Source organism: Chelonoidis abingdonii, chromosome 1, assembly GCF_003597395.2.
Source record: "Chelonoidis abingdonii isolate Lonesome George chromosome 1, CheloAbing_2.0, whole genome shotgun sequence".
Classification (NCBI taxonomy): domain Eukaryota; kingdom Metazoa; phylum Chordata; order Testudines; family Testudinidae; genus Chelonoidis; species Chelonoidis abingdonii.
The window spans coordinates 232,895,051-232,908,435 of NC_133769.1; the positions used below are offsets into that span (position 1 = coordinate 232,895,051).

General features: G+C 39.9%; 1 protein-coding gene across 5 annotated transcripts in view; it reads right to left on the reverse strand.

The window, feature by feature from the left end:
• The window catches only part of GLRA2 (glycine receptor alpha 2), a 169,320-nt gene that overhangs the window by 120,425 nt on the left and 35,510 nt on the right, over positions 1 to 13,385 (reverse strand). For all 5 annotated transcript variants that reach the window (XM_032795938.2, XM_032795937.2, XM_032795936.2 and 2 more), the window contains one exon: positions 8,430 to 8,653. In XM_032795938.2, coding sequence (XP_032651829.1) covers positions 8,430 to 8,653 — 224 coding nt within the window. The remainder of the gene's footprint in view (positions 1 to 8,429; positions 8,654 to 13,385) is intronic.

A 13,385-nucleotide genomic window follows, 5' to 3' on the forward strand; every position in this document is an offset into this window, starting at 1 on the left:
GTGCGGTAGGTTTTGCATTAATGGTGAAAAATTATTTTCCATCTCATTTTTCATTGTAATGCAGTTACTGTCTGTTGATACGCCATGCCAATGAATATAATGAGATTCCAATTATCACTCAAGCAATGCCATGAAATTAAATTTGAGTATGATTTCATTTGATAGTTAAAATAATGTACCCATCTATTTCTTCTCCAAGAAAAATAAATTGCCATCTCTTATTTTTCTTACGTCATTTCTTATCTTAGTTATATTTAAGTTTTCAGGAACTGGCTATTTACTCTATACCACTGTTTACTTGGTCTGGTTTTGTTTTCCTTCTGGCACCATGACTCCTCTGTCCTTAGAAATATGTTTAAATACAACTGGCAGAAGGCAGTCTGTTACTTCTGAAAGCATGCATGATACAGGGACAGGATTTTTTGCATCACTCATTTAGAATCAGCCTCACGGCTGCACCCTTTTATATTTCATCTCGCTACTTCTGTGTTTATAGGGAGATCATTTCATGTGGTAGATGTAGCCATGGGTCACTGACAATTCAGTACAGACTTAACCATGGCCTATTAGAAACTCATGTACAGAGATGTGTATCTTGGCCTGCAAGCAGTCAGCAGTATCCCATTAGCACATATTTCCATAACTAATCATCGGCCAATAATTTTTAATATTTTCAATCAAGAACAACTCTATGTGTACAAATTATTCACACGGTATGCCAAAGAAAATAATTTTTTATTACAATGACACTAGTTTTGATTGAAGCAATAAAACAATGTGGGGGGGGGGTGTAAAGGGGTATAAAATTGGGCTTTGCTAGGTAGCTACTAGTGTCAGGATCCTTAATTCACTTTAACGGTCTTATGATCAGAGAAGAACAACCAATGGTGTCATTAAAAATATTTCTTCAAGCAAAACTGTCTATGGGGTTTTGACAATAGCTGTGCTGCTTGCATAACAAACACTCATACTAGTCTTTAACATAATCAAAACAAGTACTCAGGGCCAATAGAAAGTTAGGAATATGACAAATGTTTTCAGATCCTCCATATAGATCTGGACACTGTAGAAGGGGGGAGTGAAAATAAAGGAGTCCATAGAGGGTGATGAGAGGGACCATCAACAAGCAAAAGAAAAGCGGGGAATTGTTTCAAGGGTTGAGGCAAATATCAGGAAAGAAACTAAGGTAGCTTAATGAAAGGAACCAAAAAGGGAAGAAGAAGAAGAAGAGAGCAAGGATGGGTGGGAAGAGTCTTTGTGGACATCAGATTGTAGCAGGAGGACACCAGTTTCTTTCGTTATGAAAGTGGCTGACATCCCAGTTTTTGTACAGTAAAACCTGCCAAGAATGGTCACTCCCGGGAGTTGGCAAAACTGGTCACTTGTAAGAGGTGGTCACTCTTCAAAGGTTTGCACACCAAAGACAGACGGCATTCCAGGGCTTCTGCAAATAGTCGCTTATGACAGGTGGTCTCTCTCTTCAGAGGGGTCTCTAAGGCAGGTTTTACTGTATTTGAAACCAGTGTTAATTTTTGTAATCAGGTTCACGTGGCGATGAATCTGGCAAAATTGCTAGATTCATGTATGAATCAATTACAGCTCAGGGATTCACCTTGTCCCTGTAGTATTGGGTATATTTAAAAATACCTGTTGGTTCTAGCGTGAGTCATCTTATGTGTAAATAATCTCTCTATGATAGGTAGGCTAGCTATCAAAATGATAAAAAGCATTTTAAGTGTGCTCTACTTCAATGAGCATTTCTGCACTTTTTTATTCTCAGAGTGTACTTTCATTAATTCAGAAAGTTACTTCAAGCCCATATGGAGAGCTTTATATTTTTAAAAAGTCATTGCATAGAACACTGAATTTGTATACAATTTTGCCTAAGGAGAACGGAATTATTTTTCTTGTGCCAGATAAAAAGCACCTGAAATTTCCCCAGAGGAAACGGGAGCCTATGCTATCAAAGTTTGGCTTCCAAGGGAAAATGCCACTTGGACAATATTGTCATGGTAGGATTTGGTATAACCTCTGAGATCAGAAAGGAGTGTTCACAACATTCACTGCTTCTTGTATAGCAAACAGTGGTGTTAGTCATAATAATGGCCTCTCTCCTCCCACTCTCTGTTAATCTCCCATGACAAGACAATGCTGCTAGTGAAGTCAAAATCCTCTTAAATCCTAACATTAGATTATAAAATAAACTGAAGTAATCAAATGTAAGCACAGAGATTCATACCTTATTTTAGATCTGTGGAATATTCTCTACAACACACTAGACTTTTCACATAGTATGTTCTGTTGGACTGGACATTATGATTTATGTACCACATGCCAAATTCTCAATTGGTGTAAACTGACATAGCTCCATTAAAGTAAATGGAGCTGCACCATTTTACACCAACCAAGCATCTGATCCCAAGACATTCTTGGAAAGTGTATACCTAAACCAGCTGACTGCTGCACTACCAGCTTTTATAGTGGACAAACTAAAGAGCTCTCAGAGGTTATTTCAACCCAGTGCTGAAGTAATGCCCAGTGAATGTTACACATGACTACCATTTACACACACACACACACCCCATAGGGACATGCAGGAACAGAAGGAACTATGTCTCAGTGCAGACTCTGACTTTGTTCCGAGCCAACCAGGCTCTAGTCCCTTGAACCTCCTTCCTGCACCCAGAACCTTTGGCACAGTAGAAGACACCAGTTCCACTGCCGAAGGAACTGCAGCTGCAGACAAAGGGTCTGGGTATGCTTCTAATAGTGTCTATTGAAAAAATAATATTTAAAGTAAACTTCACCACCAGAGTAATGGATTTTATAATCTGACTGATATTGCCTTCTCTCCCCTGGGGACAAATTTTGAGTCTACCAGCTTTTTAGCTGTTGTGTATTTCCTTCATATAGGACAAAGGACACAGGTACAAAGGAGATTGTTAAACGATCGAGGCTTCATTCATCGTGGCCACTGCATTTCCTCTAGCACTGACTTGCCCACATTGTAGTAGGAAATTCAAAATACTACAAGGCTAGAGACTGCTTTTGGCACTAATTATCCTGTATGTTGTAATCTTTATTATTCACAGTTAGGCTTGGAAAGATTACGGGTAAATGTTGATTTCACTGTAGACACACAAAGTGATGAAAAAATATTTCCATCTATAACAGACATTTACAGATAGGCAAAGGAGCAAAAATGCTGCTGGAGAAATTATTAGAGTTTGATTTAAGGCTATTTATTATGTATATTTTGACCTGATTTTGACAATTAGTGTTTTAACAGATTTAAAGCATTAACTTTTTGAATCTCAGCTTTTACTATAAAAGAATAATTATTGTCTGTGCCCCATAAGTGCCCAGAACTGCAAATTTAAAATTGATTAAAAATACTTAATCCCAGTAATGTTGCTCAACTAGTGAACATTTGAATAAATACAATTAAAAAATTCTTAAAATAGTGATATTTTCCATTGAAATTATTTAAAACTGAATTCTGCCAAGCTTAGTCATAATCAGGACTGGCTCTAGGTACCAGTGCTCCAAGCATGTGTGTGGGGCGGCACTTTCCAAGGGGCGACACTCCGGCTCCTTGTTTTTGTTTTTTTTTGCTTGGGGTTCAGAAAGCTGGGAGCTGGCCCTGAACGGAGGTGAGCTGCGGCGGTCGGCGGCGTGGGGAGGGCCGCAGGAAGTAACCTGTGGGGGAAGAGGTAGAGGAACTACTCTTTCCCCCATCAGGTCACTTCCGCTCCACTGCCGCCTGCTCTCCCGAGCGCACTACCACTCCACTTCTCCCCCCTCCCTCTCAGGCTTCCCACGCGAATCAGCTGTTTTGCAGCAAGCCTGGGAGGGAGGGGGGAAAAGCGGAGCGGTGGTGGAGCAGAGGTGAGCTGCGCCGGTGGGGGCACGGGGAAAGCCGCAGGAAGTAACCCTGGGGGGGAAAGAGGAACCACTCCCCCCAGCTCACCTCCGCATCCTCCCCTGAGTGTGCTGCCACTCCACTTCTGCCCCCTCCCTTCCAGGCAAGCCTGGGAGGGAGGAGTTGGAGGGGAAATGCTGCACGCCCGGGGGAGGAGGCGGGGCCAGGGATTTGGGGAAGGGGTTGGAATGGGGTGGGGAAGGGGCAGAGTTGGGGTGGGACTGTGGGGGTGTGGGAAAAATTTTTTGCTTGGGGTGGCAAAAAACTTGGAGCCAGCCCTTGTCATAATATAGCCAAAACCATGCGCTGGGGATGGAGTCAGAGCAGTTTCTCCCGCACTCAGCAGAATTGCCATGGTATGAAAGCGAAAAAGAACAAATAGGAAAGAAGAGGCAGTACAAAGAAAGAAGCTGTGGAATGAGAATTGATTGTAATTTGGATTGTGATCTCCTGATGTGCACTAGATAAAGCAACTGGCACCTGGGCTTGTATTCCAGATGGATTGCCATTTGTATGAATATAGAGCAGCTCTTTTGGATGGGCAAGCCAGTGATGGCTTTTGAATGTTGTAGCTAGCAATAGCAGATGTTTTTTACACTACGGAAGGTACAGAGGTAGGGTTCTGTTGCATAAATAGAAAGGAATCAATGAGTCTGATTCCTTTCCATGCCACACCGTTTCAGCAGCATTATTCCTTTTTACACCCCCTACACTAACACCATTTCCCTATTAGATTCTCTGCCCTTCTCCATAATAACATTTTACAGTTGGATCAAGGTCAGGGCATGAGACCATAAAGAGGCAATAGCCTAAATAGTTACATCACATCCACACAGTGAAAATAAACAAACAAAACAGAGATAGCTAATCTGAAAATGGATGCTGCTATTTTGAAATATTTTGAGTAGTGTCCTGGTCAGCTCCTTAATCGTATCTTATATCTGGAGCTAGCAGGATAGAGGAGAAAGAATGGTAAATAGTTAAAACAAATCTCTTCCCCTACAGTTCTTTCCAAGACAATTCCAAATAGCCCTTTACTAAATAACTCAGAAAACTCAAATATCTTCTCATATTTTTAAAATGTGATGGTCTGCTTGATTTACTCTGGATGGAGAAGACTTCACCCAATCTCTTAGATCCTCGATTATATGCATCACATTCTGCATCAATAGATATGGCTGAAATCACTTGGTAACGTGAAAATGACAAAGGGAGCGGCTAGTGCAGCAAGGAAACCCATTTATTTAAGCAAAGGTCTTCAATCTCCTCTCACTCAGGTAAAATAAGCTCACACTAGCTAGCTGTTATTAATAGTTTGAGCCAGCTGAGTAGTCAGAACTGTGCTGATGGCCTTTTTAAGGTTTCTAAACAGACCTATGTTTGGGATTCCATTAGATCTTTTAACCCTTTTGTCACATAATACTATTATTCCTTATTATCTACTGGCTGAAGCAGAGATGCCATCTTTCTAAGTTGACGGAGGGGTGCTCAACCCCCATTCTGCCCCAGACTCAGCCCCCACTTCACCTCTTCCCCCAGGTCCCCACCGCCTACCGCTTCCCACCCCCACCTCACCTCTCCCCATCTCTTTCTGCCCATCGTTCCTCGCTCTACCCCCAGCACCTCCTGCATGCTTCTGAATATCTGATTGTGACAGGCAGGAGGTGCTGGGGAGGTGGGAGTGGGGGGAGCTGGTCAGCAGGGGCTGCTGGTGGGTGCTGAACACCCCCTTTTTCTTTTCATGCGTGCTCCAGGGCTCAAGTGCCCATGGAGTCGGTACCTATGGTTTGTAGTGCCCAATGTGTGCTAGAGAAGACATGATCCACATCCCTAAGTATTTAAAATCTATACAGAGCATGACACAAAAAGCAAATGCAAAATATAACAAAATGTACTGTGAGAAACAGGTCATGGGAACAGAAGACAGGATTTTCAACAATGTCATATTGCGTCGGCCCAGATGCTGCAATGAGCTGTAGGAGGATGGGCCTCTACTCAGAGATCCACCCACATGGGATTAGAGCTTTAGAAAGGTATGACCCCCAGCTTTAGGGTTTTACATTTTGTTGATTTATATTTTTATTTTGACTAGTTTTTGCTTTTCAGTTTATTTTTATTATATAAAATATACACAGTGAACTTTGGTATAGTGAAACTCCATTTGTAGGGACAGTGAATGAAAGTCCCAGTTAGTGAAACGCATTCACAATGCGAAAGATTACAATCTCAGTTATAGTGCACCTCTGTTTATGGTGAAGTTGTTCTGTGAATGTGACTTTATTGTAACTACTGATTGTAACTGTCAGAGGACCTTCTGTGCCTGCAAAACAAAGGGCAGGATTTGCCACTCAGAGCATACAACAAAACAAGCTGACTGTCTCTGTGGTGGAGATCTTGCAGCATCCCTAAATATGTTTATGATGTTACCAATGCAGTAGATGGGGAGGCCAGTCACAATAGAAATGCGTAGCTTCTTATTTAGTGCATATTGGAGATCATTACACTTTTATTTTAGAGAAAGTACGGTTTATGTTTAGTTCAGATTAACTTTCTCATAATTTTATGACATCTACAAATATATGATAGAGCAGCCTGAGATGTAACTTGTCAGTCATATTTTTAAGTGCTTTGAACACTCAAAGTCAAGTAAATGGTACATATTATTATTATGCAAGTGCTAAGTACTATGATTATGGTAGTGAAAATGGTGTAGCAATTACAACTATAACATCCTAATTCAATGGGACTAACTAACCATTGCATTACTTCCATTTTATTCCAGTGTAACATCGCTAAAATCAATTGAGTTATGGAATTATTTTTTAAATTGTTTCTAATTGGTAACTCTCAGTTACCCTTCAAACATTGGTTCTGCTCACTATAAATGTTATTAATGTGTAAATTTCATGCTGCTGTGTTGTAGAAGCACCAGGTACAATATATGCTAATACTGTGCAATGCAGATGAGAAACAATACTTTCCCTTAGCACAAAATATTACCAGTGTTTACTCTATTTCAAATTAACTTTCATTGAGGTTTGTGAATTTTACAAATATGATATGACAGCTTGAAATATTACTTTTGCAGCATGGACAAATGTCAGAAAAATTATCCGTCTGTGCTCAGAATGGCACCCAACTGCATTGTTGCCTCCAGTAAGATGATGTCTGATGTCACTCAAATGAACAGAAGCATTCATTTCTTTCTTGAGATTCAATAAGAAGTATTTGTACATGACAGAATGTTTAATGTATGGTATATCACTCTATGAGTTCTGTTTTCACCCTAGCATACTGTTATTTTTCTCCCACTGTTAAGATATGCCGATTTCAAATTCTGCCGAGTGAACAGTTACATTACCTACTAACCTATCCACATATTGTGGTGTTCCTATTGCAGAATTTCTATGGGAATTAAGCAAATTGAGTAGGCATAATTTTTTGTCCACAGCAAATCTACTTTCTCATTACACAAAACAATAATAATCAGTTATTACAAATCTGTGCTCCCATAAGCTTCAGACTGCTGTCAGAAATATCCACACTGTGAAATATCTCACTCTCCTACAGCTCTTACACATGAATAGCTCCTATTATAGCTAATAAGAATTTTGTTCAGGTCCACAAAGAGGAAACAGCTCATCAAGCAACTAGTTAAACACCTGAAAGAATGTAAACATTATATAAACCGAGCACTGCAAGAAAAGAATTCTGCAGAAATTCAGAAATTATGATTAGTTTCTATAATAATTGTAATAGCATTTAGAGTGCTTTACATCTTCAGATCCCATTACGAGCATTAAGCAATTAATCAAATAAAATGAGTGCTGTAGATTATTTGCTGCAGCCGATTCTTAAGTAATGCTTTTTTTTACCTTGCCAGCATTCTGATTCCCTGCTTGTGTCCCATTTCATAAGATCACATCAAGTTATGTTGTGTCAAATAGCATTTATTAACTCAGCCTAAACTTAGTCAGCATGACATATACTACATCGCACTTTGTATCAAAAATGAAAAGCAATTCCACTGATTTTTAAATGCATGCAAAGGCCAGCAGATACCTGGGTGATTTTCATATTTATTGCATGCCAAGTTATTGCCTGGCAGTAACGCCTCTACTTAAGATGCTCTCCAGCCATTTAAAATAACATTTCCCCTTTACTTTTAAAATTCACCCCACAAAGGATTGAAAGGTTGATTTTCTCCTCCTAGTAGGAGAGTAATACCAACTGATGCTAATGGGAATTACTGATGCACATCAGTAGGGCACTAGACCCCTTCATTTTTCAGCATGGCTAGGAGATATTGCTGTGCCATTTATATTCTAATTTGTGAAGAGTAAAAGTTCACCACATAGACAGATTTTCCTTCTACTCTGCTGAGCTTATATCTCATTAGAGTGTACACAAGGGGCAACAAAACTTAAAGATGTAAATTCTATGAGTGTGGCCATGGCAAGAAAGACATGGAAGCAAGGGGACTTAAGAAGCAAAAAAGCAGATTTACCTGATACTGTATAGCACTTTCCCAGTTTTAGAAATCCTCAGCAACTTGTTGTCCGTTGTAACATCATGGAAGTTTGCACCTTTCTCATTGGCAAAGAATAAATCAGGCTTCCAAATAGAATCCAACATAGATGGATCCAAATCCAAGGAGTCATCGGGGTATTCACTGTAAGCCAGGCGTGAGTCGTTCCACTGCTGTCTCAAAAAGATGTTCACTCTGTAGTCCTGCGGAAACGCCATGCACAAAAGTCAATCTCTTGCCAAGGTGAGAGTTCAGTTTAACTTTCCTGATGCTCACAATGATTTTAGGTTCAGTGCAGTACCAATGATATAGTAAACATACATATTACTCTTCCCTTTCAATGAGAGAGCTATTATTTAAAAATAAGGCAGTGCAAGTGGCATACTGCACCAAACTAGTGCAACAGGTACATTTTCCAAATCAAAAATGCTAGTCCCTTTTCAGCTGATGAAGATAATATCACCTACAGCCATAATATTAACTATAACCCCCTATGCAATACTGTGGATTAACATGAAGCTCAGAAATATCAAAGTATTACTAGCTGTACAGTTTTCAGTAATCACAATGTAAAATAAAAAGGTATGAAAATAACCCAAAGAGTAACATAACTCAATCATTCACAGTCTGTAAATCAACAGATTCCAGTGCTCCAGGAGCTAGGTACTAAAAGCTTTTGATACGGTCTCCCACAGTATTCTTGCTAGCAAGTTAAAGTGATATGGTGTGAATGAATGGACTATAAGGTAGATAGAAAGCTAGCTACACTGTTGATCAACAGTAGTGATGAACGACTCGATGTTTTGTTGGCAGCCGGTATCAAGCGGAGTGCACCAGGGGTGGAGCTGGTTTTCTTGAACAGCTTCATTAATGATCTGGATGATGGGGTGGGTTGCATCATCAGCAAATTCATGGATGACACTAAGCTGGGGGGAGAGGTAGATACGCTGGAGGGTAGGGATAGGGTCCAAAGTGACCTAGACAAATCGGAGGATTGGGCCAAAAGAAATCTGATAAGGTTCAACAAGGACAAGTGCAGAGTCCTGCACTTAGGAAAGAAGAATCCTGTGCACTGCTACAGGTTGGGGACTGACTGGCTAAGATGCAGTTCTGCAGAAAAGCACCTGGGGATTACAATGGATGAGAAGCTGGTTATGAGTCAACAGTGTGCCTTTGTTGCCGAGAAGACTAACAGCATATTGGGCTGCATTAGTAGGTACATTGCCAGCAGATCAAGGGAAGTGATTATTCCCCTCTATTTGGCACTGGTGGTGAGGCCACATCTGGAGTATTGTGTCCAGTTTTGGGTCCCCCACTACGGAAAGAATGTGGACAAATTGGAGAGAGACCAGCGGAGGGCAACAAAAATGATTAGGGGGCTGAGGCACATGACTCATGAGGAGAGGCTGAGGGAACTGGGCTTATTTAGTTGGCAGAAGAGAAGAGTGTGGGGGGATTTGATAGCAGCCTTCAACTATCTGAAGGGGGGTTCCAAAGAGGATGGAGCTTGGCTGTTCTCAGTGGTGGCAGATGATACAACAAGAAGCAATGGTCTCAAGTCCCAGTGTGGGAGGTTTAGGTTGGATATTAGGAAAAACTATTTCACTCGGAGGGTGGTGAAGCACTGGAATGGGTTACCTCAGGAGGTGGTGGAATCTCTTTCCTTGGAGGTTTTTAAGGCCCAACATGACAAAGTCCTGGCTGGGACGATTTAGTTGGTGTTGGTCCTGCTTTGAGCAGGGGGTTGGACTAGATGACCTCCTGAGGTCTCTTCCAGCCCTAATATTCTATTATTCTAATTCCATAGGAGCTGATTATGTGATATAATTTCTCCTATCTACATCTTAGCTCCTGTTCATAAACTTTGTGTACCTATTATATGTTTTTCTCTGTGTGTTCTCTAATTTCCTACTCCTCCACATCTTTTCTACTTATCTTTATGCTAATTGCATTCTCCTGCCCAATAGCCTTTAAGTTACAACTGGGAAGGCAGAAATTATTAAGTGGTTCATTTAGAGCTAACTTCAGTACTGTGGCAAAACTGGCCATTAAGAGGGAATGTTATAACAGCATGTAGGTACTGATCCAAAGCTCATTTAAGTTGATAGGAAAGACAGTTACATATATTCTGAATGTATCGTTCCTACAGAGGTTCCATGCTCAACAAATACAGGCCTGGCATCACTCGCTTTGTTGCTGTAGTTATATATTTAACTGACATCAACCTCCCTACATTTAACTGCCCTGAGAATAGTTTATCAGAAATCCACATGCCATTCATCTTGAATATTTTAGTTTCAGAAATATTTAAGGATGTTAAAACTGATGATATTATCTGAAAGAAGAAATCTGTTAGTGAAAGGGACTCAAAATAAGTCCATCTTCTGCGCAAAAATCCTTCATTTAGGATTTATTTTGCAGTAGCTAGTATATATGAAAATGGCAGCAATATGCTTCTGACTTGGAAAATGTATGAGTTGACATTTGTTTACTTAGGCCACTGAAGTGCACAGTCTAAAGAATATATCATCACTGAAAAGTAAGATAATATTCTCCCTATGATTAGTGATGCAGTAAGTTATTACGTAAATATGCAAACTCTGATGAATAAGCCCCTTCAAATTTGAGTTTCCCACTGTTCATTCATGAGGGTCATGATGAAAAGTGTGTTGCTGAACTGACAAAACATTTCAAACAGCTCCAAGTATAGCGACTGATGAAGCTCCTGAAATAATGTTTCAGGATTTCATTGGGAGCATGTTTTTTTTAAATTTTGCCCGTGTGGATATGAGCCAAACATGAAGGGGTTGATATTGGGGAGCTGAGCTCAAGGAAAGTCAATTAGTAGAGGCACTGATAGAATTCTTCAAAGACAAGCCTGCATATATATTTTTCACAGGCCATTTTTTTCTATGCTATGGAGTTTCATATGGTTTATGATTAAACAAATATTTTGAGTTCTAAATTGCCAAAGTATCTTTGTATCACATACCGAGACAAGCTCTAGGCGTCTCCTTTATTCATTTTCTCGGCCTTAGAAATACAGTAATTATCTTGTAAACATATATGGGACAATTTCCACTACAAAGATATGAAAATACTTGAACAAAATTACTACAGGAAAGAGAGGAAGTGCTGGCAGGGAAGAGGGGAGATTGCTTAGGATATAAAGTTAATATATTCAACTGTGTGAGTGGCTTTTAATTTCTCTGAAGTAGGACACATACTGAAGTTAAATGAAAGCAAAGGGATTTTTTATTTCCAGGACACATCTATAATTGTTCACTTAAATCATTGCAGTCTTTAAATTTCCTTAAAACCTATAAAAGAAATATGCTTTCATCAGATGCAGTACACACCAATTTAGATTAGAAGGAATGAACTGCCAAGTACTTTTTGTTAGAAGAGTTAGTATAGGATGATATACATTATACCAAAGCTGAATTTAAATACCAACTGCCTTAAATGATCCTTCGCTGACATAGCTGGAAGGATAATATTCAGATAGATCATTCTGGTATATTTGGAAATATTCTTTCTCAGCACATTTTTGTGAGAAGCAGAACAGTATTATTATAGCCCCTCTTTTTCTCTAATTATTTTTGCTTCCCATCTTGGTAAAAAATTAAAATGAAACACAAACTTTAAAAGGTAGTCCTAGTTTTCTTTTTCTGCTGCCTCTTTGCAACAGGGTGAGCAGAAGGGTGCGGAATGCTAAGAGGACCGTAGGTTAAGTACAATGATATAGTGTCTTGTCTAAAATTTTGTATTTCTCTGAGATTATGTTTTTTTGCTGATGCTAGGAATATCATCCTGGAAAGTAGTCTTTTCTGAGAATGATACCACAATTTGGTATATCGGACAGCATATGAGTTATTTGGTAAATTCCTGAAGGCAGGAATGGGTGGAAGCTATTAAGCCACTCACAGAGGGCTGATTTACACCAGCTGAAGAACCGATTCATAAATTTTATCTAATTGCATTTGCTGGTCTCACAGAGAAATGAGGTCTGAACACAAGACTTGGAAACAAAGACTCCAATTTCTAATCCCATCTGTGGCCCTGGGCAAGTCATTTAACCTGTTTACCTCGGTTCCCCACTATCAAGTGGCGTAACCACACACACTTTTTCACAAAAGAGGGTTGATTATTAATTGTTATTGTTATTGTTATTGTTATTATTATTTATTAGTTGATAGTCAAAAATTCTTTGAAGATTACGGGCTCAACTCATGGATGCATCATGTTAATATTAGGCACAGCTCAGGAAATTGGCTGAGCGGAAAGGGTGGTAGAAGGTCCTGGGCCAGCTGGGAACCAAAATAGGCAGGAATGTAACTTAGAAGAGTTGCAGGACTGTTCTAAATTACTCAGGCTGCAGACAGCTGCTGTGCTAGCTGTCAGAGTGCTGTGCATTCGGTAGGGCCTTTTTCTATCCCACCCTTCCCCCAACAGGGCTTTATTCACCCAAGGATGTGATTCAGGTGTCTGGCGGAATCAGCTGCCCCTCTCAGCCTAAACAGCACAATGCATTTGCAAGAGGGTCAGAGAAGTATGCTATATAAATTCTGAATATTAATATTATCTGGCAGAGAGCTGTTGTAGGGCCCTGAATCAGCCAAGTGCTTCAGTACACAGACATCTGTGAGACTACTCATATGCTTAATGTAACGCACATGCTTAAATACCTGGCTGAACCAGGGCCTAAGTGGCTAACTTGTAGTCTCATTTTTTATAGTGAAAAGATGATACTCTCCATGCAGCCACAACAAAGTTCTATTGCACTTTGACAGTTGTAAAGAAAGGGCTAATTTATTTGCTGGAGTAAGTGAGTGGAATGCCACTGAAGCCAGCAGAGAATTTATCCCAAATGTCAAACAGCAATACAATATCCTTGCAATTAGGCATGTCTATAATTAACAATTAGTTTGTCAA